Raw genomic sequence first — 24871 nt, 5'->3', positions numbered from 1 at the left:
TGCCAAGTAAATTACACTGTCAAGGTCCAGAAAAGTATGAAAGACATCGTCAGAATAGTCCATCTGCCATCAGTTGTTCAACCATAACGTTATGAAACGACGAGAATACTTTTTGTACGTGAAGAAAACTAAATTAAAGACTTTATTCAACAATTTGTCTCCTCTGTGTCTCTCCGCATCCCCGTAGTGCCATTTTGGAGAATAACCACTGAATGCAAACAGCGTACGCTCTTCTGTGTCAGCCGTGACACAAGGATATGTTTTCTACGTGTATTTACACTTTGATTTGAACGAAAACAGCGCATCCGTGCAGCGCGGCTGACACAGAATAGCGTACGCTGCTTGCGTTCAGCGGATATTCTCCAAAATGGTGATGCGGAGAGACACAGAGGAGACAAATTGTTGAATAAAGTCCTTATTTTTGGTTTCTTCGCGTACAAAAAGTATTCTCGTCGCTTCATAACGGTACGGTTGAACCACTGATGGCAGATGGACGATTCTACGATGTCTTTCATACTTTTCTGGACCTTGACAGTGTAATTTACTTGGCAATGAATGATATCATAATAAACCATACATCAATGGGAAGCTTATGTATTCAGCTTTCACATGATGTATACATCTCAATTTTAAAAAATTGACCCATATTACTGGTTTTGTGGTCCAGGGTCACATATTCTTTTACCTAAAATCTTTCTTTATGTTAGACATTTTATTGCCAGCTATGCTTTTACACTTTCTTAATTTGTTTGAGTGACTAATTTTTGGTTTTGTTTCTTCTGACATTTATTATAGCGTGAGGTGGCAGTCAAACAGAGGGAAGAACTTTCTGTCCAAATCAACAACCTGCGAGAGCAACTGGGTAAGCAACACATGTCCAGTCACACACAGAGACTTGGTTATTATGTCCCTTTTCAAGGCTCACAGACCGTAAGCTTTCATCTTGGTTAGATAGCTGTCATCTAACAGGTGCTTTTATTCAGAGTGACTTGAAAAAACACTAATTGTAGGGAAAGTCTCTGTGAGAAACCTTGGAATAACTGCCTTGCTCAAGGGCACAGTTCTGATCAAATAGGTCTGTGTGAATGTCTAGTTTCGGGGTCACACCTAGTTAGAATTGCAGAATTTGTTTTAGCACGTTTTTTTTCTTCTTCTTACGGATTATTTACCCAAGCCGTATTTAGCCGTATTCACTCAACTCTTCTTTAGAGAATGTTAAATTCTAGTGATCTATGTATTATTTCTTTGTCTATATTATCATTAACACCACTTAGCTTGTGTTTGAAGCTTTATTACCTTGCTGTGAATTGCCAGTCACATATTTGTTCTTAGATGATATTATTCTCTACATTCCAGAGTGAGGCTGTTTCAAAATAGGTCTGTGTGAATGTCTAGTTTCGGGGTCACACCTAGTTAGAATTGCAGAATTTGTTTTAGCACGTTTTTTTTTCTTCTTCTTACGGATTATTTACCCAAGCCGTATTTAGCCGTATTCACTCAACTCTTCTTTAGAGAATGTTAAATTCTAGTGATCTATGTATTATTTCTTTGTCTATATTATCATTAACACCACTTAGCTTGTGTTTGAAGCTTTATTACCTTGCTGTGAATTGCCAGTCACATATTTGTTCTTAGATGATATTATTCTCTACATTCCAGAGTGAGGCTGTTTCATGTTTTATCCTATTGAATTCTCTGTTCTGATGAGCATCGTATTGATGGAAGTGTACAGCTCATTGTTTGGAAATTGGGAAACCGATGTTAACAACCACACGACAATCACATTCCACCTGTTTTATTACGCCCTGTAGACGTTTGACTGCCTTTTATTGTGTTTGGAGTTGGTGTATTTATTTGTATGTGTTAGCAACAAAATACGACTCCTCAATCCATTCGTACCTTGAACACAAATACACACACATTCTTGGCAAGCTTGGGCACACACATTTCTAATGCTGTAGAACGTTAGGGTTGTGCAGCTTGTTATGTTTAATTAGTCTGGCCTTACACACTGTCATAGCCTTTGTTTCACTCACACTGGCTCCTGTATGCAAGTCTGAAGGTGCAGTTGGCCAAATTACACTGTGCTGCTGGTTCAGTCCTCACAGAATTCAAAGAAATAGTTATCCTGAGGCTTCAGAAACACATGCATGCTAGGCTTAAATGTCCATTGAAAATTTGAGAGGAATCCTAACTGCACTCCGCAGAATTTGTAATTGTCATTTTAATGTAAATGTACTGATAATTCAATTTTTTAAAGAATAGAATTCTTAATACAGTATGTTCTAGATTCAAATCTTGATTTTACAGAATATTTAGCTAATTAAATTTGTTAAATTCTAGATTCTATTGGGAATTAAACATCAGCATGTTCCAGATTATACTGGCTGAATAATATATATATACACACACACAATTATAATTAATTATTATTATGGAATTAATTCATATTTTGAATTAGCTTTTATTTTTATATTTTCAGTTTTCATTATTTTAATTTTAAAGTTCTGGGATTTTTGTTATGTGCTGTTTTATTTTTATTACTATTTTTTATATTTCTTTTTAGCTTTAATTTATTTTTAGTAATTTTATTACTTCAACTTAAAACTTATTTTATTTCATTTCTAGTACAGTTCTATTCTACATTTCAATTTTTTTCTAGAAATGTCTAGAACATTTCTGTTCTATTGTTTTTTTATTATTTTATTTAATCTTTATTTCAGTAAAAAAAAAACAATTTTCAGTATTTTTAACTTTTAGAAATGTTCTTCTGTTGCAATTTACACTAGGTTAATTCTATTTTGTATTCTCTTTGCCGAATTAAACCCATGGTTCATTCTAGATTTTGTGTTATATTCTACTGGCTCTTTAGAGAATTGACCATCAAAAGTTTCTAGATTTCTACATTTTTAATTCGCGGAAGAGTCCGTAGAATCTAGAATAGAATTCTGACAACTTAAGGAATTTTACCACCAGTACATTGTAGGTTCTATTGTGGATTTTACTGACTCTTTAGAAAATTGGCCAACTGGTGGATTCTATATTGTTTTGTCTGAACCATCTGAACATTCTAGATTCAATAAAAAAAATTATTTGCCGTACAATAGTCACAATCTAAAAAATTTAATAAAATCTAGAATGTACTGATGGTTTTGAGAATCTGTTCAAGTTTCTATCAAGACTAATACCAAATTCTTCAAAACCCTAATTCAGACCAAGGCCTGTCCAAAAAATATTGTTGTAAACAAAAGATAATCTATTCCAGCATTAATTCAAGTAGCCACAGTATGTTAGATATGGAGTAGTTGAATCCAAGACTTAGATCCAGACCAAGCACTAAGACAAAGCCAAGTTTATGTAACTCTTGAGAGTTCTGAAGGTCAGGACCACAGGTTCAAGAATCATCTTCTTCCTAACATGCTCCTCTCTATCACTTAATTCCCAGGTAACTCTGTCTCGTGTTGTGAACAGCTGGAGAGAGAGAAGGAGGAGGTGCGTGTAACTTTGGAGGCATTGTTTCAGAAACTACAGGAGCAGCATCAGACAGAACTACAGCAGCTGGAGGAGCGGCTGAAGGACTTCTACTCTGCAGAATGGGACAAAACCCACGAGGCCTATCAGAGAGAGGCGGATAAATGCAGGGCGCTCATGCAGCAGCAGGTAGGATCTTACCTGGGCTTGCTTCTGCTTACAACACACAGAAATCATGTGTCATGTAATCATGTTAAATGGGCTCTAATCACGCAATATTACGTCTGGTTTATTGTGAGCGCATTTTCTGAATGTGTGAACCGTTTTTTTTTTTGTTTAATGTTTGTCTTTTTAAATTCATTAATTTATAATTGTTTTGACTGTGAATAAATGGCATCAGTAACTAAAAACATTTTTTACGTGATGGTGCATCTGCCCTGCAATACCAACCAGTGCAACTTGAGCAAAAAATAAAGTACATTTATTGTTTGATGAAGATGAGTATGGTTTCCACTGACAGGTGGAGGATGTGAGGAGCAAACAGGAAGCACTGAGGAGCCAACAGGAAGTGGCACACACTCAGCAGATAGCAACACTGAAACAGGCACATGAGACTTCACTTGCAGGTAATTTCACTCATCAAAAGGCTTATTGTTTATCCTTTCATTACATGTAATGTATTTAGATTTTGATCTAATCTTTCTGTCAGATGAGGAAAATCTATCAATTTTTTTTTTCATTTTCCAGAGCTCAGGAAGACTCATGAACAGGACATGGAAGAACTTGATAAAACACTCAAGGAGTCTGAAGCCATGCTCAATGTATGCATCGCCGTCTTAACATGCAAATATGAATTAACTTACTTTTAATCTTTAAAATGTATAGTATTCATAGTATGCTTAATTTGCAAATTGAAAATAATGTGTATATGCTTTTTGGTAATTGTTTATTTAATCACTTTCTCTCCCCTACAGGAGAAAATTCAGACTTTGACAGCAGAAAACGAGGCTTTGAAAGAAAGACTGAGAGAAGAGGAGGAATGGAGGAGAGCTCTGGCAGACAAAAGTCAGGTAAAATTTGTAATGCTTTTGCAGTAATCTGTATTATTCACAGTATAACCACATTGCTGGTTTACAGTTAGTGTAATTGAATTTAAATAATTTTTTCACTATTTTATGTCAAGCCCCAAAACTAATGCTAATACACTATTATAATTATTAATATTTTGACTTGTATTGTCATATTTTCAGTTTTAGTAATTTCATTATGGTTTTTTGTCATTTATTACTTTTTTAATATTTCTGTTAGGCTTATTTATTTTTATTTCAATTTTAGTTGTATTAATTTTAGTACTTCAATTTAGTTTCACTTAGACAGCATTTCTAATTTTTTAAATGTAATGCATTATTTACATGTTATTGTAGTTCAGCTGTTTTTCTATTAACAAAAATGACTGTTAATAGTTATAAATAACAACACTGACGCCAAGAACTGTGTCCTAATGCAGTCCATTAGAAATTTTTACATTTGTGTGGTTCTTCTGTTCTTATTCTGGTGTGCTTGTCAACAACAATGACATCCCCAACCGTAGTTTCAAGAGGGCTAGTGGGACATCTGATTGACCATCTAGTTACTGTGACCCATACCAAGCCTGTGACCCGTAGAGATACTCCATGTATTTCTTTGTAGTCCCAGATGCCGTAAACACAAACTGAGCACCTTTTTCTCTGTGTGCAGAAGGACGCTCACACACTGTTTTTGGAACAAGAGCTGGAGAGTCTCAGAGCCGTGCTGGAAATAAAGACCAACCAGATACACCAGCAAGACAAGAAACTCATGCAGATGGACAAACTGGTGAGAATATGCACACATGTAATAAATATGCGTTAGATGCCCCTGTAGCTTCCTCGTGGCATTATAAGCAGAAATTAAAGCATAAATATCAATGTTATCCAATTAAGTAAAACCTACTCAGCTTTTCTGATACTGGTGTTCACATAAACTGGGACATGAATAATAAATAAGTTTAATTTTGTTATTATTTATTTATTGCTGTTTTCCAGCTGTAGTCACTCTGTTTTATCATTGCTTTTGTTGTCAGGTTTAGTAACATTCATTTTATACTCAAAAAAACCGGTCAACAGAATGTTGCTGTCATTGTGTATTGTGTACCAAGTATTGAAGTCTCTGTTCGGATGAGTGCTGCATTATTAATTATGTAGATATGGTGTCTTGGATGTTTCTGAGTAAAAAAAAAACTTTAAAAGCGTGGTTTAATTCAGTGCTATATTGAGTAAAATCACAGAGAGCCTTGACTAAGTAAAAAATACTCAAACTATTACTGGTCAAGCTAAAGTTACTTATATTCTTTGTTAAATTTACTTAGGTAATTTGACTTAATTCTATATGTGAAATCAAATATAATTATGTAATATTTACTTAATTTCTTTATGAACGTTAAGTTCAATAGTATGTAGATTTTATTCGACAATAACAGGTAAATTGTACTGAGCAGTAACAGTAAAATTTACTTAAAGGGGTCCTATTATGCTCTTTTACAAAGTCTTGATTTTGTTTTGGGGGTGTACTAGAACAGGCTCTCATACTAAGTTGTTCGAAAAAAACACATTATTTTTCACATATTTTACATTATTACAACACCTCTCTCCCCAGTCTGGCATGAACGGCTCGAATAGTTCCTGTATCAAATGAAGGCCCGCCTTCTGAAATACGAAATGTGCTGTGATTGGCTAGCTGGGCCAGTGTGTGATGTGATTGGCACAATCGGATGATTGCAAACACTCTAAGTTCGTCTGCCTTGGGAAAGCTAGCGTGTCTCCGACACAGTGATAACACTCGTTGCCTTCTCAAGTGCAGCTCAACCAGGTCTCGTCCCATTCGTCGATCTTTGTGATATCCCGGAAAATATGCGTTGTAGTCCAAATGAGTCGTTCATTGTAGTTTTTGAAAAGTGATTTCTGTTAAATAAAATATCTCCTTTTGAAGTGGACTTTGAGCTTTTGTAACTTTGCAGATCTTTTTTTATGCTCAAACAGCAACATTACAGACTAACTAAAGTTGAAAAAGTCAAAAAGCATAATGGCACCCCTTTAAAATGTGTTGGTGTAAATTGTTACAAAGATTTTATCAAGTAAATCTTACAAGTTTTATTTTTCAGTGTACTGACTGTATGCACAAAAACAATGATAAATATAAAATATCTTTTGTGTTCTGCAGAATAAAGAGAAAATATTTTTGTAACTTGCCACATTTAAACTCGTTACACAGAGAAATCTATAAAGACAAAAACTGTAATTTTTAACTTAACTTTGGGTTTACCATTGGTATAGCTTCTTTTTGATGAATAAATAATACATTCATGTTTTTAACGTTGTTTACAGATTGATGATCATTTGAAACTGCAAGAGTGTTTAAAGAAGGTCCAGCAGGAGAACGAGGACTACAAGGCTCGGATGGACAAACATGCTGCACTTTCAAAGTAAGTAGAATTCTTTTGTGTATTTCTTGGATCCAGCATAGCATTTCCTTTATAATATCAGTGTATTCAATTTTCAAAGTGGAAAACGTTTTTTCCTTGTTTGACTTTAGGCAGCTCTCCTCAGAGCAGGCCATGCTTCAACAGACCCTACAGAAAGAGTCAAAGGTCAACAAACGGCTATCTTTGGAGAACGAGGAGTTGCTGTGGAAACTACACAACGGGGACCTTTGCAGCCCTCGACGCCTCTCACCCTCCTCTCCTTTCCACTCGCCTCCAAACTCTGCCTCCTTCTCCACAGCCCCGATATCACCCAGATAACCTCTGAACTCTGACCACGCTTGCTCAGAGGCACATATGGACCTTTTGGCCATTTTATTCCTATAATAGGACTTGTACAGTTTGTAAAGGCTTGTAAAGTTTATAAATGTTCCCTTTCCAGTTAAAGACAATGATGCACAGTTGCACTTCTAGATCAAGGAATTGCCTTGTTCAGTTACACGCTTGTTTGTCCTTTTAATGTCTGTCTGTCTGTCTCTCCCTCCTTCAATCTCTTTCACAAACATACACAAACATTTCTCTGAGGAGGGAACATACCTCAGGGCTTGTACATAAAGTATCTCTTCCTCGGACTGCCATTTTCTGTTACATGTGCTCTTTTATCCTTTTTATTTTTGTTTTATTAAAATGGTTTGTGCATAGTAAGTCAAGGTGTAAAGCTGTCATTTTTTTGTATGCTGACAAGAACACTATATGATATTTGCAAAAAGGATGGAAAACAGAAGTCCCCTGTTTGCTTGGATTGACATTTTACAGCATGAATACAGAAAGGAAAAAAAAGACATTTCAAGAAAGAAGCATAAATCTCAACCACACCTCTGAACTGCATATACTGTAGATCCAGGTCTCTATTCCTAATATTGTGGAATGTATTTACTTCTCTCCCAAACTGTGTCCAGTGGCCCACACATCCAGAACGCTTAAGGTGTGAATGTGTCCCTATCTCAACCACAGGGCCCTTCTTTGCTTTATTTTATTTTTGTAATTAATGCATTACATTTCTGGATGTTTCTCTATTATATTTTGTATCGTTTATTTTAATGCAAACAGCACACAGGGTTTATTTTTTGAAGTTTACAATTTCTTTAAATAAAGTACATACATACATTCGAGGAAATATAAATAAAAATGTTACCAAAAAAAAGATGTTTGTGAACTCGAAGCTTTCCACACAATTTTATCTTGCAGTTTGACCAAGAGAGCATGATGGCGGGTTTTTTTATTTTATACATAATTCTTATAATTTTTCTTTATTCCACGGCCTTTTTAAAAAATAAATAGAATGTGTTTTTATACTGCTCTGATTTGAAATTAAATTGATAGTTTCAGTGTTAATGAAGGGATAGTCTGCCCAAAAATGAAAACACTTTTGGCTCCCATTGACTTCCATTGTATTTTTTTTTTGTACGTACAGTAAGTCAGTGGGAACCAAAACAACAATTTTCAAAATATCTTATTTTGTGTTCCAGAGAAGAAAGAAAGTCATGCAGGTTTGCAACGGCATGAGGCAGAGCAGAGTAAAATATTACACTTTGTATTTGAAGTAGACTATCACTTTAGCCTATTCTGCCACCTTGTGGTTAAAGCTAAAACTTTCACTGTAAATGGAACGACAAATCACGCGAGAGTGACATCTAGTGGACATAATTGGAAATGCGAATTGAATGCTCGTTTGGAAGAGTGGAATACTGACAAGTTACAGTACGGTTACGAACAAAAATATATTTTATATAATATGTTAAGTAGTCTTTGTAGATTCTAATATTAGCAAAAGTTTTCTTGCGCTTAAGAGTTGAAGGCACACATTTTATTGAGCTATTTTTAGGTTTATGTATTTCCACATTTTTTTTTTTACAATATAAAAACTGCAGATAAAGGAAAGCAAAATTAACTTAAAGTATTAATAGTTATTTGGAGTTTCTGTGGGTTAAGCAAAGTTTCAGCAAACTTATTCAAGACTTTTTTATTTTATTTTTGAATTAAATGTATTAAAAAGTAATGGATCTCAGATGAAAGTTGTATTTTCAAACGTTAAAGCATTTCTGATACAAGACATTTACATTTAGAGACCATGTTGACATATTGTGTTCCGTTTAATTTATTCCTTAATTAGTTTCCTGATTATTCAGTAAAACAGCCTGCTAACGTTAGCTGTGCTCGTTCAGTTGTTTCTCGTTCAACTTCTGTTAGCTTGCTAAGTTAGCTCCCTCACTAAAGACATGCAAAGTTATTTCAAGAAATATCAGCATATTTCGTATCTCGGAGTGAAATACCACTCAAATGTGAAAGTTTTGCTCTCGTTTTATTATTATGGAAAACATTTTAAGTGGGACAATTGGATCTGGGACGCTTGAAGGTGGACCAAGTGGATCGTATTATGTGAGAGAATGATGCACCGGTCAGATGCCTTTGTGTCAGATGGACGAGTTTAAGAGCACCAAGTCCTATGTCAAGCTAGAATAATACACTATTGAGCTAATGTGTGATTTAGCGTCTAATCTCCTATCTTTATTATAAATATATTAATCAGACGTGGGATATTTGGTTTAGTTGTTGTGACCCTGTGTTGGGTTTGTTTCTCTAAGCCGGGAGTTTTCGCGGGGAACTAAGAGTTCCAAGGCTTGTGCCAGAGGTGACCATGGTAACCATGGTGACAGACCAAAAAGCTTTCACGCGTCTGTTAAAGTCTCTGTCAGTCATTATGCTCGAGGATTGTATGTCTGTGAGGGAGCTTGTACTTAATTTATAACAACCGTTGGTTTGTAATATCGTAAACTAACGTTACTCTAAACTTATTCAGCATAGTTTCACCTGCACAGGTGAAAGCGCCTATGTAAGAGAGAAGCGAGTGTTGACAGTTAGCCGGGTAACTGAGCGGTTTGACCGGGTTAACCGTTTTAACGGACTCTTCTCTCACAAACGAGCAGATTATAAGACCAAAACCAGACCTCAGCGCACATTTCTCGGAGAACAAAGAGCACAGACGTCTTTTTGAAAAGTAAGTTACGTTTAAGTAACAGTAACGTTAGCCTAACTTCTTTTTGGATATAAACCATAGTAATGTGTTTTTTTAATACACGTACTATGGTCGTACCATGGTAACGTTAGTACCTTTGGAGAACCATGTAGTGATCCTCAAATCTGGCTCTCGAGATCCACTTTCCTTCAGAGTTTAGCTCTACCCTAATCAAACACACCTGAGTTTGCTAATCAATGTCTTCAGGATCATTAGAAAATCTCAGGTAGGTTTGTTTGATTATAGGGTTGGAGCTAAACTTTCTGCAGGAAAGTGGATCTCGGGAGCCAGATTTGAGGATCACTGATGTAAGTGGATTCAGTACCATACTTATCAAAATACAATTGTATTCCAATTACTGCTCCATGGTATTGCCATGGTAATTTTTTTAGGATATTATAAGAACTTATACTGTGGTGTAGGTCTGTCATTTATCTACAGTTTTTTCAAGTTAATGTTGTCAATAGAGCCTGACCTATATTGGTTTTTGGGGGGTCGATAACGATATTATATCGATATATCTGCCGATATTCTTTGTGTATATTATAGTACAGTACCAGTCAAAAGTTTGGGCACTTTCCCATTCGTGTGTCCAAACTTTTGACTGATACTATATATAGAATACAGTATATACTTAAACAGAATATACTGTATATACATACATTTTTTTTTGCAATGAACACTCAAATGTGGTGATCAAACACTTATAATGACGTGTCAAAGATATGTAATGGAGGCAGGGCATTTAACAATAAACTTTATTATCCAAAATTAATCTGACATCAGTGCACTGAACAGTAAAGTTCAACTTTATTTAAATTCAATTGAACTATCGGTAAGCCCTGCCCCGCCCAGTTACTGTTGCTCCCTCGGACAAACAGACGGAGCTGCTCACTCTCTTACAATGACAGCTGTCAGTGTGAAAACCTTGTCCCACGATGTTTTTGCACAATTTTGGCCAGCTGACCCAGTGCATTGTGATTGGCCGAACACCACAAGCACGCGTCGGAAATGTAACGCCCCTTACCATAATCGCGAGCATCAGCTTTCAAAGTAAATATCAAGACAGTTAATAATGTCGTTAGTTTTACCATCAGTTCAAGCCTGAAAGGGCAATAGAGTCGCGTGACACACACACACACACACACACACACTCTCTCTCTCTCTCTCTCACACACACTCACACACACACACACACTCACACTCACACACACACACTCACACTCACTCTCACACACACACTCACACACACACACACACACTCTCACACACACACACACAAAGAGAAAGGAAAACTTGAAATCGCATCATATAACCCCTTTAAAATAAATATGGTGGGTAACTCAACGTGAGGGTTTGCAGATCACAATACAAACAGGAGAAGTCTCATCTTATAGCCGTCACGATCGCAGATAACAACATCCCGGATCAACACTGTTCATGTATCGCAGGGTGCGATTAAATTAATGTACATTTAACCAGTTTATTATGGAGAGGCACTGAAAATGTAGACCTTCGTTTATGTGTTTTTGACCTACACTGTACATGATGTGAGAACAGTTTGCTATTTAGGTTTGTAATAGCATGGACTCACTAACTTTAACGTTAGCTAGTGTTAGCCAGAGGTACTTTGCTGAAGCACAAGATGACATTAATGTTCTGCTTGAGCAGATGAAAATTGTAACTTAATGAGTGTATGACAACCAGAAAAGGAACATTTTTGTCTTCATTTGATAAAATGCGATAAAATCGGCAAAGTGATATATCGGTCGGGCTCTAGTTGTCATGCTCAGTGTGGCGTGTTATATGTTGCTTGGCAGCTGGTCAAACAAACCTCAGCCCCTCAAATGAAACTGTCACATCAAGAAGCTGTGTGGCTGCACCGTGTATATGAGTTTTCTGAGAAAGTGGATTGGGGTTATGCATTTCTTTAGGTGAGGTTTGTGTAAGTGTTCATTTGGTGGTTTTCTGCAGGTTCTGATTGTTCATGATGGCGACGGGCGGCACACCATTTGAAGATGGCACAGATGAGCAGGAGCTGCACAACTGGAGCATCTCCAATGGAAGCTTAGATGACCGACTCAACAATATGGTATGATTCAGTCGCACTGATACTTCTGCGTAACAGGATCATTAGAGTGTGGCAAGGATGAAGTATGTTTGTAGGCCAACCCGGAAGTTAGCATCACTCTGGTTCCCTCAACAAAAAGCCAATAGGTTTTTTTTTCTGTTGGCTTTTGGAGTATTGCTGAAAATAAGCTCTGTGACCAATAAAAGGTCATGAGTCTTACATATTTTGTTCATCAAGATAATCTTCACGAATTAACACAACTTTTATACATTTTAAACCCTAAATGCAATCTGCAGAAGTGAAACGTTAGGTTATGAACAATCTACAGCATGGTTGTCAACATCATTAGCCTTCAACTCTTTTAACTGTAAATGTAAAATCTACATGCTGGGAAGTTTGAGGTAGAATAGTTTGCAGTATAGTATAAGTGAGAATAATATTTTGCAGCTCGCGTCCGGTGTAGACACGGTGTTTAATGTCATTGGTGAGGAGGACAGACTGTGTGTGTCCTATGCCTTAGCAGACAGCATGAAACCCACAAAAAAAATAAAGTTATTCTCTCTATGCTATTTTTCAGTGTTTCAAGTGATGCAGGTGTTTTTTCCCTGTAGGTTTTTTTAATTAAAAAAGCATAAATTTTACATAATGTTTAGTGAAATTATTTGGTAGTCTGAGGTGGGAAGGGGATTCGGGGGAGGGGGTGCCAGATTATTTTATAGGTTTAAAGGGGGGCGCGACCAAAAAAGTTTGAGAACCACTGACCTAATGCTCAGTTGATTAAACAATAAAGCTTTAGCAAAACTTTATTAAACTGTGCTATCATTTATGGTTTGTAAATGTTGATCCACTATTCTCTCAGGATTGGGGAGTGCAGCAGAAGAAGGCAAACCGCTCCTCGGAGAAGAACAGGAAGAAGTTTTCTGCTATGTCAGAGAGCCGGCTAACCAATGACATTTCTCCGGAGTCCACGCCTGGAGCAGGACGACGGAGGGCACGCACACCCCATTCCTTCCCTCATGTGAAGTACAGCACTCAAATGTCTGTGCCAGACCAGGCTGAGCTCGACAGACTCCGGCAGGTGATAAACTTCACAGATCTAGATGAGGTGAGTGGGGCTTTACAACCAGGATTAGTTTTGCAGCATGCTTTCCTGACTCATTCATTATGGCTGAAGTTCTAAGCTTCCTACTGTTTCAAGACAGGAAGTTCATGGATTTTAACTAGTTCTGAAGCAAATCCTCAGAAGCAAACACTTAAACTCAAATACTCACTATCAAATAGATCACTATCGATTTCAAGTCAGCTTTAAAAGCAAATGCAAATGTCAGTGACATCATTTGGTAAACCAAAATATCACTTTTCACCCCTACAGAGAAGTATTGGCAGTGATTCTCAAGGCCGTGTCACTGCAGCCAACAATCAGAGACAGCTGTCAACTGAGGCCAAGAAACCATTCAACTTCCTGCCAATTCACCTCAACACTAACAAAAGCAAAGAGCCCACTGCATCCACCTCTTCTACACCTGGGGGCAAGGAACCCAAGAAACAGAGTCCTGGGAAAGAGCTGTTTGCCCCAGTGCCAGCAGTGGTTAAAGAGCCTTTTAGTCTAGACAGTGCCCTACAGTTTGGATTGGAGGATGAAAAAGCAGAGCTTAGCATTGACAGCAGTCAGGTAATTTAAAGTTTAATGTCTTTATAATCTCTTAATATTGTCTCTAGGTGTGTGCATGTGCATTTGTCATTAGGTGTGTTTACATGGACCATTGTATTCCGAATAAAATCGGTTTATAAGTCCAATCCATATGCAATGTGGCATGTAAACACCTCATCGGAATAAAAATGCTCAAACCGATTGAAATTTCAATTTGCAATTAAAATTTTTTGTGCTTGTGACGTATGACACACAGAACAAGCTGATGCTGTTGTTGTTGAATATAACAAATAAATGTTGTCAATCTAAAATCCTCTTTCCACTCTTTCAACTTTTATTTTGAAGTCGCGATGAACAGTTAGCATGTTTAGAAATATAACAATGTATTCTCCTTTGTTGGTGTAGGTTTATAAATTATTTACCTTTATACATCTGAAATGTTATAAGCAACTTAGCATACTTAGCATAGACTCACAGCATATGCAAAGATGGAATGTGAGAAAATCCGCGCATGTAAATGATTACTGTTTGTGTGGAGCAGCATTTACTGTGAACAGAGCCGCTCTGAGATGCACATGTAAACCTCCACGCATATAAATAAAGTGCAGATTAAACCTGCAGCGCATATAGCCTATTTATTAACTGAATCGCAGCCTTTGTGAATTCACAACAGCACTATGCTTTATTGTAGTTTCTAAATCGTTTTAATATTTCGTGCTGCCTTGAATGGTCAAATAGCCTAATGCTTTTCATGGATTCTTGTCCATGGAATGCACCACTTATGGTATTTTGCCGATTAATAGACACAGGCAAAATGCAATTGATTTATTATTTTTTTTATAATCGAGAACTCAAATTTATTCAAAGAAACCTGACCGCCCTACTTGTGACACATAAATGCGCTCATCAACCTGATCACTTTATTAGGTATTTATGTAAACACTATGTACACTTTCGATGCACCATTAACAATTTTAAAACTTTTTTGATTTAACCTCTACAAGTCTCTTCCTCATTAGTCTGAAACCATCAAGCTTCAAGTATTATTAATGCAAACTATTATTACACTGCCTATTCCGAATAACAAGGAGGCTGTTTGTAAAATACTTTAGAATGATCTTCTCTTAAATGTTAAAAGTAGATGGCACAACTTCACTGTGTTCATTAGAACATTCCCTCCTGTTGTTGGTGAGCAAAAACTGGAGCACAGATGTGTCAGTGTGCACTCAGAATTTAGGCCAGTTTAAAAATATGCCACTGTCCATGTGAGAGCGCTTCCTCGGTCTCTTTCTCTACTCTTCTCTGTCTCTCTTTGCACCTCCTGTTATCTTTTCCATCTATTTCTCAGTCTGTTTGCCTTTCTATTTGTTTGTTTTATTTCCTTTTCTGCTTGTGTACCTCTGTTCACTCACACACAGTTTCTTCATTCAGGTGGTCAGCAAACTGGTGCAAATTCGTGAATACATCGGGAAGGCCACATCCATGAGAGACGACCTGGTGGAAAAGAACGATGTGCCTGCAAATGTGGAACGTCTCTCTCTCCTTATCACTCACCTGAAAGAACAGGAGAAGTCTTACCTGCGTTTTCTTCAGAAGATGTTGGTCAGTATTTCTCTCTCAGGTCTTTAGAAAGTTGTTATTGTGTTTTATATGCACTTTAATGACATTTATACACACTTACTTTTTTTTTTGAGTTTGTATGAATCATTGTTTAGATGAATATAACAACAATTTCCGGTACTGTGGGATTTTCAGTGGTTGATGGTATTGTAAATATATGTCTAACATACTTAAGAAATTGTCATGTAAATTATCTTAATACATAAGAACTATTTGAAGATTATCTCAACTTTTTAAGATGCAAACATTATTTGTGAATTGCTAAACTGCAACACTGTTCAAGGACTCGTGACTACTGCCTAAATATCCAAAATAGGACTTTCAGTGTTTATGCTTGTGATTGTTTAACGGTGTAAATACAATTATTTTTGATATGACATTGTCACAGAGACAGGTGTGATTTCTTAAGACCTCTATTTCAAGTAAATTTGTCAGGTAGAGGCATTTTATTTGTGGTTTTCTTAAAAAAAAAAAAATACAATGAGGTAATTGAAACTCGATTATGAAAATATTAATCATGAGTAAAGCGACTTAATTTGTACATAAATAAATCAGAAGGCCATCAGAGTGCTGCAACAGCATATTAGCTGCAAAAACAAGATGATGACAAAGTGTGGGGAAAATTGCAGGTTATATAGCTCAGTGTATATGCTCATTTCCTAGGCATTTTAATGTAGTTTGAGAAATATGGAATCTTCTGTTTTAAAATGGCATTTATGCATATTCATTTAGCAGATTAAAGTGATTTAGTTTGAAATTGATTTCTGTCATTTTGAGATGTCATGAGAGAAGAAGGATGTTGGATTGATTGTTGTGAGGAAGAGAACAGGGCAAGTCAAATGAGTACAGACGAGTCAAACGAGTGCATCGCTGCTGACATTTGCCTAATGTTATATACGTACATATGTACGTTGAGGGTTATCCACGCAAAATTGTTGAAACCAATAATTGCTCATTTTATTATAATTTTCTCTTTAAAATAATGCATTAACACATTAACTACAAAACAATTAGATTAATTGTGATTAATTCTAGATCTATTGTCAGATTGCACAAAATTTATCAGCAGTCTCTCAATAACCTGAATCATACCACAGATATGCAGTGTTAGGCTTTGTTCTTAGTGGCATAGGCTTGATAAATGTAGAGCTCAAATCTAGGGCAACATGTCGTCTTTCTTCCCCTCAGCTTTTTTTGCACTTCAGTGTGTCCTCGCTGTGCATATGTTTTTGAGTGTAAAGCTCAATGAAAAATGTATATTTTTCCAGGTTCTTTGTATTGAGCTGTTGCCTTTGTTTGGTTTACTCCTCTGTATAAATACCAAAATATAGCAGTATTAGTAAGTGTCTGCAGCTTCTAAATTGGGTCTGTTCTGAGCCCTGCCCCTGCTCCCTACGCTTTACAGGCGAGGGAAAATGAGGATGAGGATGATGATGAAGGTGCCACAGTGGACTCTGCAGTGGGTTCAGGCTCAGTGGCCGAGAGCACGTCTCTGAACCTGGAGCCACGCTCTGAAGCCTCCAGTGCCACTGTGAGTATTCACAAAGGCCCCTTCTCTCCGTGTGATGCCTGAACTGAACATTGATCAGGATGCAACAGGCATGCAAGGTGGAATCTAGAGCTCATGCTTTGTAAGCGTAGTTGGCTACTTGGATTGCTGATTCCTCTTAACAGATGGGAAATGTGTTTTATAATTATTTATTTAGCTTGTTTGACCTGTTTTTCTAGTTTGTCATTGGTCTGGTGTTTTATAATTGACTATTTTGCTGGCGTTTTTTGTGTGAATTAATGGCAAATTGTGACATTAAAGCAACACAGCATGACTTTTTATGTACAGATGATTGTGTCATTTTAAAATGTGTTTTTGGTGAGAGACTGCAGGAAGAAATTTGAAGCGGAGTCATTTCCATGGAACTGCAAAATGATGTTATTTGAAGCGTATGCAGTTCAACAGGTTCTGCTTTTTAGACGCTGCCGTTTTACTTTCTTTTTATCTTCAGTCAATGAGTTGATCCCATTCTTAGATGCCGAGGGGCTAATTATCTGCTGCAGGTCTAACTTGGTATCAGGGCTTGAAAATAAAAAATAATTCAATCGGTTCACTCCGAGCAGAATCGATATTTTAACTTTTCAGTTCCTGCGTTCCTCTGTATTATTACCGTCCCGAAACCGTTTTGAGTAGAAAAAATACCGGTTAATAACGTTATTTAAAAAAAAAAAAAATTAATAATAATCTTTCCTTTATAATAATAATAATATAGTAATAACGTACAGCGTTTCCTTTATTCAAAGAGAATTGGTAGGCTATCTTAACCTGCTGTGCTTAGCCACAGCCAATACAGCATCATCTTTTCTAGATTTTGGCCAAATGTAGGCAACTAAACAAAAGAAAAAAATCGCTGTTGTGTTGTTAACGCTTTAAAGACATTAAAGTATTTAAGATATTTAAAAATGTTTGCTGCATTGTTTAAAAAAATGCTACTCATAGAAAAATTGCATTTTGAGAGGGAAAAAAAACATAGGCTAAGTCACGTAGGTTCACGTTGCATTTTACTATTACGTTTAGAAATAATGTAGGCTAAAATGCCGGTAAAGCAAAATGTTTACAAACATAAACAGTTATTAGTTTCCTTCTCTCCACAACAAATAAGGCTACCTCTCTCATTTGGCACGAATCCAAATGTTTCCATATTCACGACGTATCTGGATGCTAAAATATTATTTATTATCTAATAGGCTTTGCTTTGTACTTCACTCGCATCGACGTAAAACATCATCCTTCACATCAGCTATTTCAGCACATTGAGGCGGTGGTCACGCTGAACGCAACAGATTATACAATGGAGCAGTGTAACTTTTTATGTTTCTTTAACTGTATTTTATTTTGATAGTGAACAGGCTGCAAGGTCGCTAAAATATGTTGTCATTAGGGCTGTTGCGATTCGTCGATTTTATTAGACTATTCGATTTTTAAAAATCCTCAACTTCATTTTGTTTGCGTCTACTAACTGGCAAAATACCGGAAGTGGCGCAGCTGTTTCCCAAGGCTGCATGATATATTAAACCCATTTAAAATAATTGTGAATTCACAAACGCTACGATTTAATTAATTATATGCAATGCCGTTCTAATACAGTATATACGCTTTAATTATTTACATGCATCTAGGTTAAGTACATGCGTCACACAGTGGCTCAGTTCACAGCAGTTCCACATGTGTGGAGCGTCTCAAAGTCCATCTGCATGTTGTTGTGAGCTTGGGTTTATTATAACGTTCACCTGGGAACGCAACGTGCGTCATTTCATCAGATTTGTAAGGTAAATCATTTATAAATCTACGCAAACGCAGGAGAATACTTTGCGGTTTCAAAATAAAAGCTCAAACCCTCACTCTGAGTTTACACGTTTTGTATTAGATCGGGCAGCAATGTGTAAAAATAATAATCAGGCCGTTGGTGCCCTCTGCAGGCCTTTGTTGTAATGCGTAATGTACATTAGCTCTATTGTTTATAATACATTATGTATTTTAACAGTTTTGTTCAATAAAACCATATGATTTCTTGCTTTTGTTACTTTATTTGAACTAATTATTATTGCTACATTGCTGTTATGTATGTTAGTGCTGGGCGGTATACCGGTTCATACCGAATACCGGTGTTTATTTTTGTTATGATATGAATTTTTTAAATACAGCAATAACGGTGTATGTCGCTTAAACATCATTCGGAACGCGACACTGTTTGAAAGGGGTCCCTTTTCACTGTTGCACTGTGGTGAGGGAACAGCTGTATGTGTTACTAAGCGTGAAAGTTCCGAAACTGAAGCTGTAGAACTAATAGAACGTGATGACACAGAAGAACTCATCCACAATATCCACATTGACCGCCACAAATATCCACCGCCCCCTGCCATCAGTTCCTGCGTCTCTCACACACACAAACGCGACTTTATTAGCACTAGATTTAGCAACTTTCAGACCCTTTTAGCTGCTTTTTTCCATAGAATATTCATACTGACAACCCTAGCGACTTTTTTGGATAAACCTTAGCTATGGTTCAGTTGGAAGATTTTGCCAGTGCTGTCCCGCGAACGCACGGTCTGACTTTCCCGGAGAAGTGTTATCTCTCTCGGCATCTGTTCTGTGCAGTGAGTGGCTGAGAAGCAGCGCATTCAGTTGGCCGCACCGCAGCCGATTCGTCAATAAATGAGTACAAAACAGTGTTTCCTAGCACCTTTTGCTTACTGATTGTTTGGAATTATAAATATGAGCGTAGTTCGTCTGTTAATATCACATGCAGTTTTTTGTTTGTTGTTTTTTTTTTGTTTGTTACTCAGACACAGGCAGTGTGCTGCATGAGACAAAAAAGTAATATAGCCAAAACAACCGCATAGCCGCTCTTTAGTGTAGATGCATGTTGATTTTATCAGACGACGATGCGATTATAAATGAGAGTGACTCCTGGTTAACGTGTATTAAAAGGGGTCGTGTTTAGTCACTATTTAGTGTGGTATTTTTTGACTATTCACTCATCATGACAGTAAAATAGGGCATTCTAAGTCAATATATTCTGCAGTATTTCCTCTCTCAGTCAGTAGAAATTATGGTTAACACCCGGTTATGCATGAAAAAAAAATACCGTCATGTACCGTGAAACAGGCATAATTTTGAAAAATACCGTGATATAAATTTTTGGTCATACCGCCCAGCACTAATATATGTATTTTAAGTAATTTTAAAGGCTATTGTTCACTTACATCTATTTTTATTACCACAAAAAAATTTATTATAATTATAGGGCCCTATGAAATCCGTTTTATTTCCAAATTCAGTTTTGTTCCATTTAAATTTTTCTGTACTCTGTTTTAATGGTTAAAATTAAATTTTATTAACCAAAAAGCCTGTCTAATTAATTGAGTTTTACAGTTTTATCTTTACCAAATTCTGTTTTCCATTATTTTCTGGATTCCATGGTTCCATTAAATTTTAATAATCAAAAGCATCTCAAATTAATTGATTTTGTAAAAAAAAAAAAAAAATTTTTTCAGAAATACTGCACGTTTACATTTTTCTCGTAAATAACATTTCTGGTAAATACTCCTTTAAAAAGTGTTTTTTAATTATAATTGTATTATTAGTAGACTAGAACACGTGGATATGTTGTCATTCTTACACTATAATACTGAACTTTGATTTTGCACGTTTACATTTTTCTCTTAAATAAATTATGGTAAATAACATTTCTGGTAAATACTCCTTTAAAAAGTGTTTTTTATTATAATTGTATTATTAGTAGACTAGAACACGTGGATATGTTGTCATTCTTACACTATAATACTGAACTTTGATTTCAGTGAATTGGACTATGAGATGGATGCACTTTTGCTTTAAAAAAAGGATTTCATAGAAATTTGGATTTCATTTGGTTTAATAAAATATAGTTTAATAAAATATTCTTAAGTAAAATTGTTGAATTTTTTTTGGTGGGAAATTAATCATTTAGATTAATCAATTAATCGATAAATTAGTCGATAGATTAATAAAAATAAAAATAGTCGTTAGAGGCAGCCCTAGTTGTCATACCAAAGCTGGTTGAACACAGAAGCAAGACATCATTCAAAACGGTTCAGACCCCTGCTTGGTATTATAGATTTCATTTGAGGATAAAGCAACCAAAAGCCTCACGAGTAAAAAAGTGCTTTAAAGTTTAGTTGTCCATGGCTGACTATTATGGGGTTCAGTGCTTGGAGAACAGCTAATTCTGTGGATTTACTGCTTCATCAAATGCCTTTAAATTGTGTGATGTGATTATGCACCACATGCTCAACAGTAGGTATATTTCCTGCTATCCTGTGGCTGGTTGCATAAGCTAGTTAGGCTAATCTTAAGTAAATAAAATTAGTATTCAGAAATGAATGTTTAAAAAAACTTCCAAAATCAGATAAATGGCAAAAGTCAACAGGCTTTTCAAAATCCAAAATATTGCCAAACAGGTGCTTTTGCATTTCGTTTCGAAACTAAATCATCCGCGATCGTCTTGTCTGTCTCACCCCACTCTTGTCAGTCAACTCGACTCACTCTCCTCACTGGTCGTTCAGCACGCTGCATTGAGCAGCCACGTTCAGTTTTTAATTGTAGTGTCTGTTCTTTTACTGAACTAAATTATTTTATTACTATAAAAAATCAAAACGACGGTGGGGGTCGGTGACGTGGTGGGCAAGTGACGTAACCGGTGTTGCGGCTTAACACCGGTATCACCGTCAGCACCGTCTATCGCGGCAAGCCTATCTTACACTGGAACTCTCTTACACCCTGGGCCTTGGTCAGCAGGGATCCTTATTGTTGAGCCCAGGCATTAGCTGACTGTAATGTTTCTAACAACCTGCAAACTCAGTATGTTGTTGTTATTACATAGTTCCACAGGTTGATACTAGTCATTTGTCCTCATGATATTTTTCTCTATCCTTCTCAGGGCCATGGTGTGTGTGGAGAACAGAAAGAAGAGCTGGAGAACATGAGAAAGCAGCATGATCTACTAAAAAAGATGCTAGAACAGCAGGAACAACTCAGAACACTACAAGGCCGTCAGGCGGCACTGCTGGCCATGCAGCAAAGCGCTGAACAAGCAATAGCAGTGATGGATGACACTGGTGCGGGAAACATATTTACTTCATGCTGCTTGAAGTTAGAATTGTTTCCATTTTTATTGACATTGTTTTTGCATTACAGTTGTTACAGAGACTACTGGAAGTGTGTCTGGAAGGAGCATTACCTCAGAGCTCAATGATGAACTCAACGATCTTATCCAGCGCTTTCATAACCAACTGCATGATTCTCAGGTACATACACGCACACATACCTAAGCCTGATTTTTATTTATAAATTTATGTATAATTTATTTTCATTGGAATTCAACAGACAAAACACTAGAAAGTATTTTAATATGTGAAATATTTTTTTTGTGCTCTAGGCTTTTAAAATCTCATATGGTAAATATTAGTTATAGAATAATATATAAAGAGAGAGAGAGTGACTGCATTGCAGTTTGACATTTCAGCATCTATAAGTGAAAACAATTGTTGAATGACGTCGGTTCCATTCTTTGGACAGACAAAAGTTCTATTGTCCTAACTAAATAATATAACCACATCACATGACGTAGCATTCAATTTAATGTTTAACTACTGTGACATTTAAAAAAAAAAAGTTTTCTCTGTTCCTAAATAAACTAACAACTAAATTTCAATTTTTCTCTCTCAGTCTCAGACGGTCCCTGACAACCGACGACAGGCAGAATGTCTCTCTCTTTCAAGAGAGGTGTGCCGATCACGCACTACCCATAATTCCAGGAGTCAGTTGCCCTCCTCTGCCCCACTAACTACTGCATCAACATCCTCCAGCACTAAACACACCAAACTGCTGGAACTACAGGACAAAAAGCAGACCATGGACAAGATCCTTCAGGAACTCCACTCCCTTAGAGACCAGACCCTTAACAACAGTTCATGTAAGCCCCCTCACATAGCAAATGTAGTTACTATGAGCTTTTCTATTTTTCATAAGCCCCTTCCCTTTAGATCAGGGTTCCTCAATTCGTTTTTGCCGAGGGCCGAATTCTGCCAACAATACCAAGCCAAGGGCCACTGTCCTATATATATATATATATATATATATAAATAATAATTATTATTATTACAATTATTATATTATTGTTGCTTTTGTTAAAATAATGAAAAGATGGTCACAAGATAAATATTCAGATTTTTTCCCCCCAGTAGTCCGTTTTAGTCAAACAATTATGAACGTTAGGGCCTTTCACACTGCGGGAACCTTTTCATAGTGCCAGAACTAATTGTGGAACTACCCACTTTTTGGCGTTTTCGCACCGCCGGAACTGGGTGCGATTTTAGTACCGGACTACCTTTTTCGAGAACCAAATTAGCTCCTACTCCGGAGCAGGGTCTAACCAGCACAACTGGTACTAATCATGACGTAAGTAGACATTGATTGGCCAAACGCGTACGAAAACGCCCTCACCCGCTGTGTAAACATACTGTAAACATTGTGACTTATTTCACAAGTATGGAAAACAGCGATAGATGGACGGGCGCTGAAATGCAGGCACTTGTAGCAAATGTAGCACTGCCAGTTGTCGTTGGAGATTCTTAGTCCTCCTTTCCGTTCTTTCAATCTCTTTACGTATACATCGACATTCCATGTCCATTATTGTGAAACCCGCGAGACACAACAAAAACACAGCTCCGATCACCGCGTCCTCCATCCTCCTGTTGTTAACGTTGTTCTTCTTTGTTTCCGTTGTTGAACGCCACGCACAAATGATGTCGCTGTCAACAAGCTTACGTCACTTCCTAGTACACACTGTCGGTGCGAATGCAACCCTTTAAATGGTACTGGGAAATAGTTTGCGCAAAATCGTCCCAGTACTTTAGTACTGTATATTTAGTTCTGGAACTAAAGCGGTGCGAAAGGCCCTATTTTTGCATTTAGATAAAGAAGAACTTTGCCTGTTGAATATTAAAAACAAATGAGCAAACAAAAAATCTGAGAACAAAAAGTCTGCCATGCAAGTCAACTGTTCCTGCTCTTTCCAAGACTGGATCTCTTCTCTCCACTTTCCCTAATTGCAGATTCAATTATTAGATTTGTCAATATTAATATTTTTATACTTAGATTTTTTGGGGGGGATCAAACTGTAACACCAGACACGACGCGATAAGTATCTTTTCCATGTAGTTTTTGTTCTAACCACCCGCGACAGCGACACGTGACAATAAGCGACACGGAATTCTATTTTAGAAATATTTTTTATTTTCTGCGAAGTCGCGGCAGGCACAACATACAAAATATGACAGTGATAATCTCAGGTAATGAATTTGTGCTTTATTCAATGTTAAAAGTGTCTAATGTGAGTTTGAATATTATTTTGCGTGATCTTTATAGCCATAATGAAAGCAACAATAGATATTTTACCTCAGATCTTGAAAATAGATTAGGCTAAAGCAAACTTACGTTAAAACTGTGAACTCACTGCGAACCAACATCCATAGCAAAGATGGTATCACTCACTCACTCACTCACTCACCCACCATTCACATTTGAATCCTCTATTTTCAGTGTCCACTTTTCTTTACTTCACACTTGCCATGTTTTTGCTGTCACACTCACATCATATATCTACACTGGACGTGACAAAGCCGCTCGCGTCTGGTGTAGACACGATGTAAGTTAATGTCGCTTTCTGATGCTGCGTTTGAATTTTCATGCCACATTATTTGAAATTAGCGCGGGCCAAAAAATTTTCTCTCCCGCGGGCTGCCTATCAGGGATGAAACGGTATGAAAATGTCTTATCACGATTATAGTGACCAAAATTAACACGGTTATCAGTATTATCACAGTATTGTTAAAATGTGCTGGAGATGTTAAAAATGTACTGACACACAAATCACTTCACCAAGTTTTATATTT

General features: G+C 36.7%; 2 protein-coding genes across 2 annotated transcripts in view; both read left to right on the top strand.

Moving 5' to 3' along the window:
- Nucleotides 1-8105, top strand: part of mtus1b (microtubule associated tumor suppressor 1b) — a 41645-nt gene extending 33540 nt beyond the window's left edge. Inside the window, exons 10-17 of the mRNA XM_016247668.1 lie at nt 796-862; nt 3446-3660; nt 3992-4097; nt 4219-4292; nt 4446-4541; nt 5209-5325; nt 6873-6970; nt 7081-8105. Of these exons, the coding sequence (XP_016103154.1) occupies nt 796-862; nt 3446-3660; nt 3992-4097; nt 4219-4292; nt 4446-4541; nt 5209-5325; nt 6873-6970; nt 7081-7288 (981 nt within the window). The 3' untranslated portion in view covers nt 7289-8105. The remainder of the gene's footprint in view (nt 1-795; nt 863-3445; nt 3661-3991; nt 4098-4218; nt 4293-4445; nt 4542-5208; nt 5326-6872; nt 6971-7080) is intronic.
- A 1799-nt stretch (nt 8106-9904) lies between these two features.
- Nucleotides 9905-24871, top strand: part of pcm1 (pericentriolar material 1) — a 37535-nt gene continuing 22568 nt past the window's right edge. Inside the window, exons 1-9 of the mRNA XM_016247678.1 lie at nt 9905-10025; nt 12018-12135; nt 12974-13219; nt 13487-13786; nt 15197-15367; nt 16791-16916; nt 21856-22033; nt 22113-22222; nt 22644-22890. Coding sequence (XP_016103164.1) covers nt 12031-12135; nt 12974-13219; nt 13487-13786; nt 15197-15367; nt 16791-16916; nt 21856-22033; nt 22113-22222; nt 22644-22890 — 1483 coding nt within the window. The 5' untranslated portion in view covers nt 9905-10025; nt 12018-12030. The remainder of the gene's footprint in view (nt 10026-12017; nt 12136-12973; nt 13220-13486; nt 13787-15196; nt 15368-16790; nt 16917-21855; nt 22034-22112; nt 22223-22643; nt 22891-24871) is intronic.

This window comes from Sinocyclocheilus grahami, unplaced genomic scaffold (assembly GCF_001515645.1).
Source record: "Sinocyclocheilus grahami isolate Dianchi unplaced genomic scaffold, SAMN03320097.WGS_v1.1 scaffold848.1, whole genome shotgun sequence".
Taxonomy (NCBI): Eukaryota; Metazoa; Chordata; class Actinopteri; order Cypriniformes; family Cyprinidae; genus Sinocyclocheilus; species Sinocyclocheilus grahami.
The sequence above is the reverse complement of the archived record's forward strand: the minus strand, read 5'-3'. Positions and strand labels throughout refer to the sequence as shown.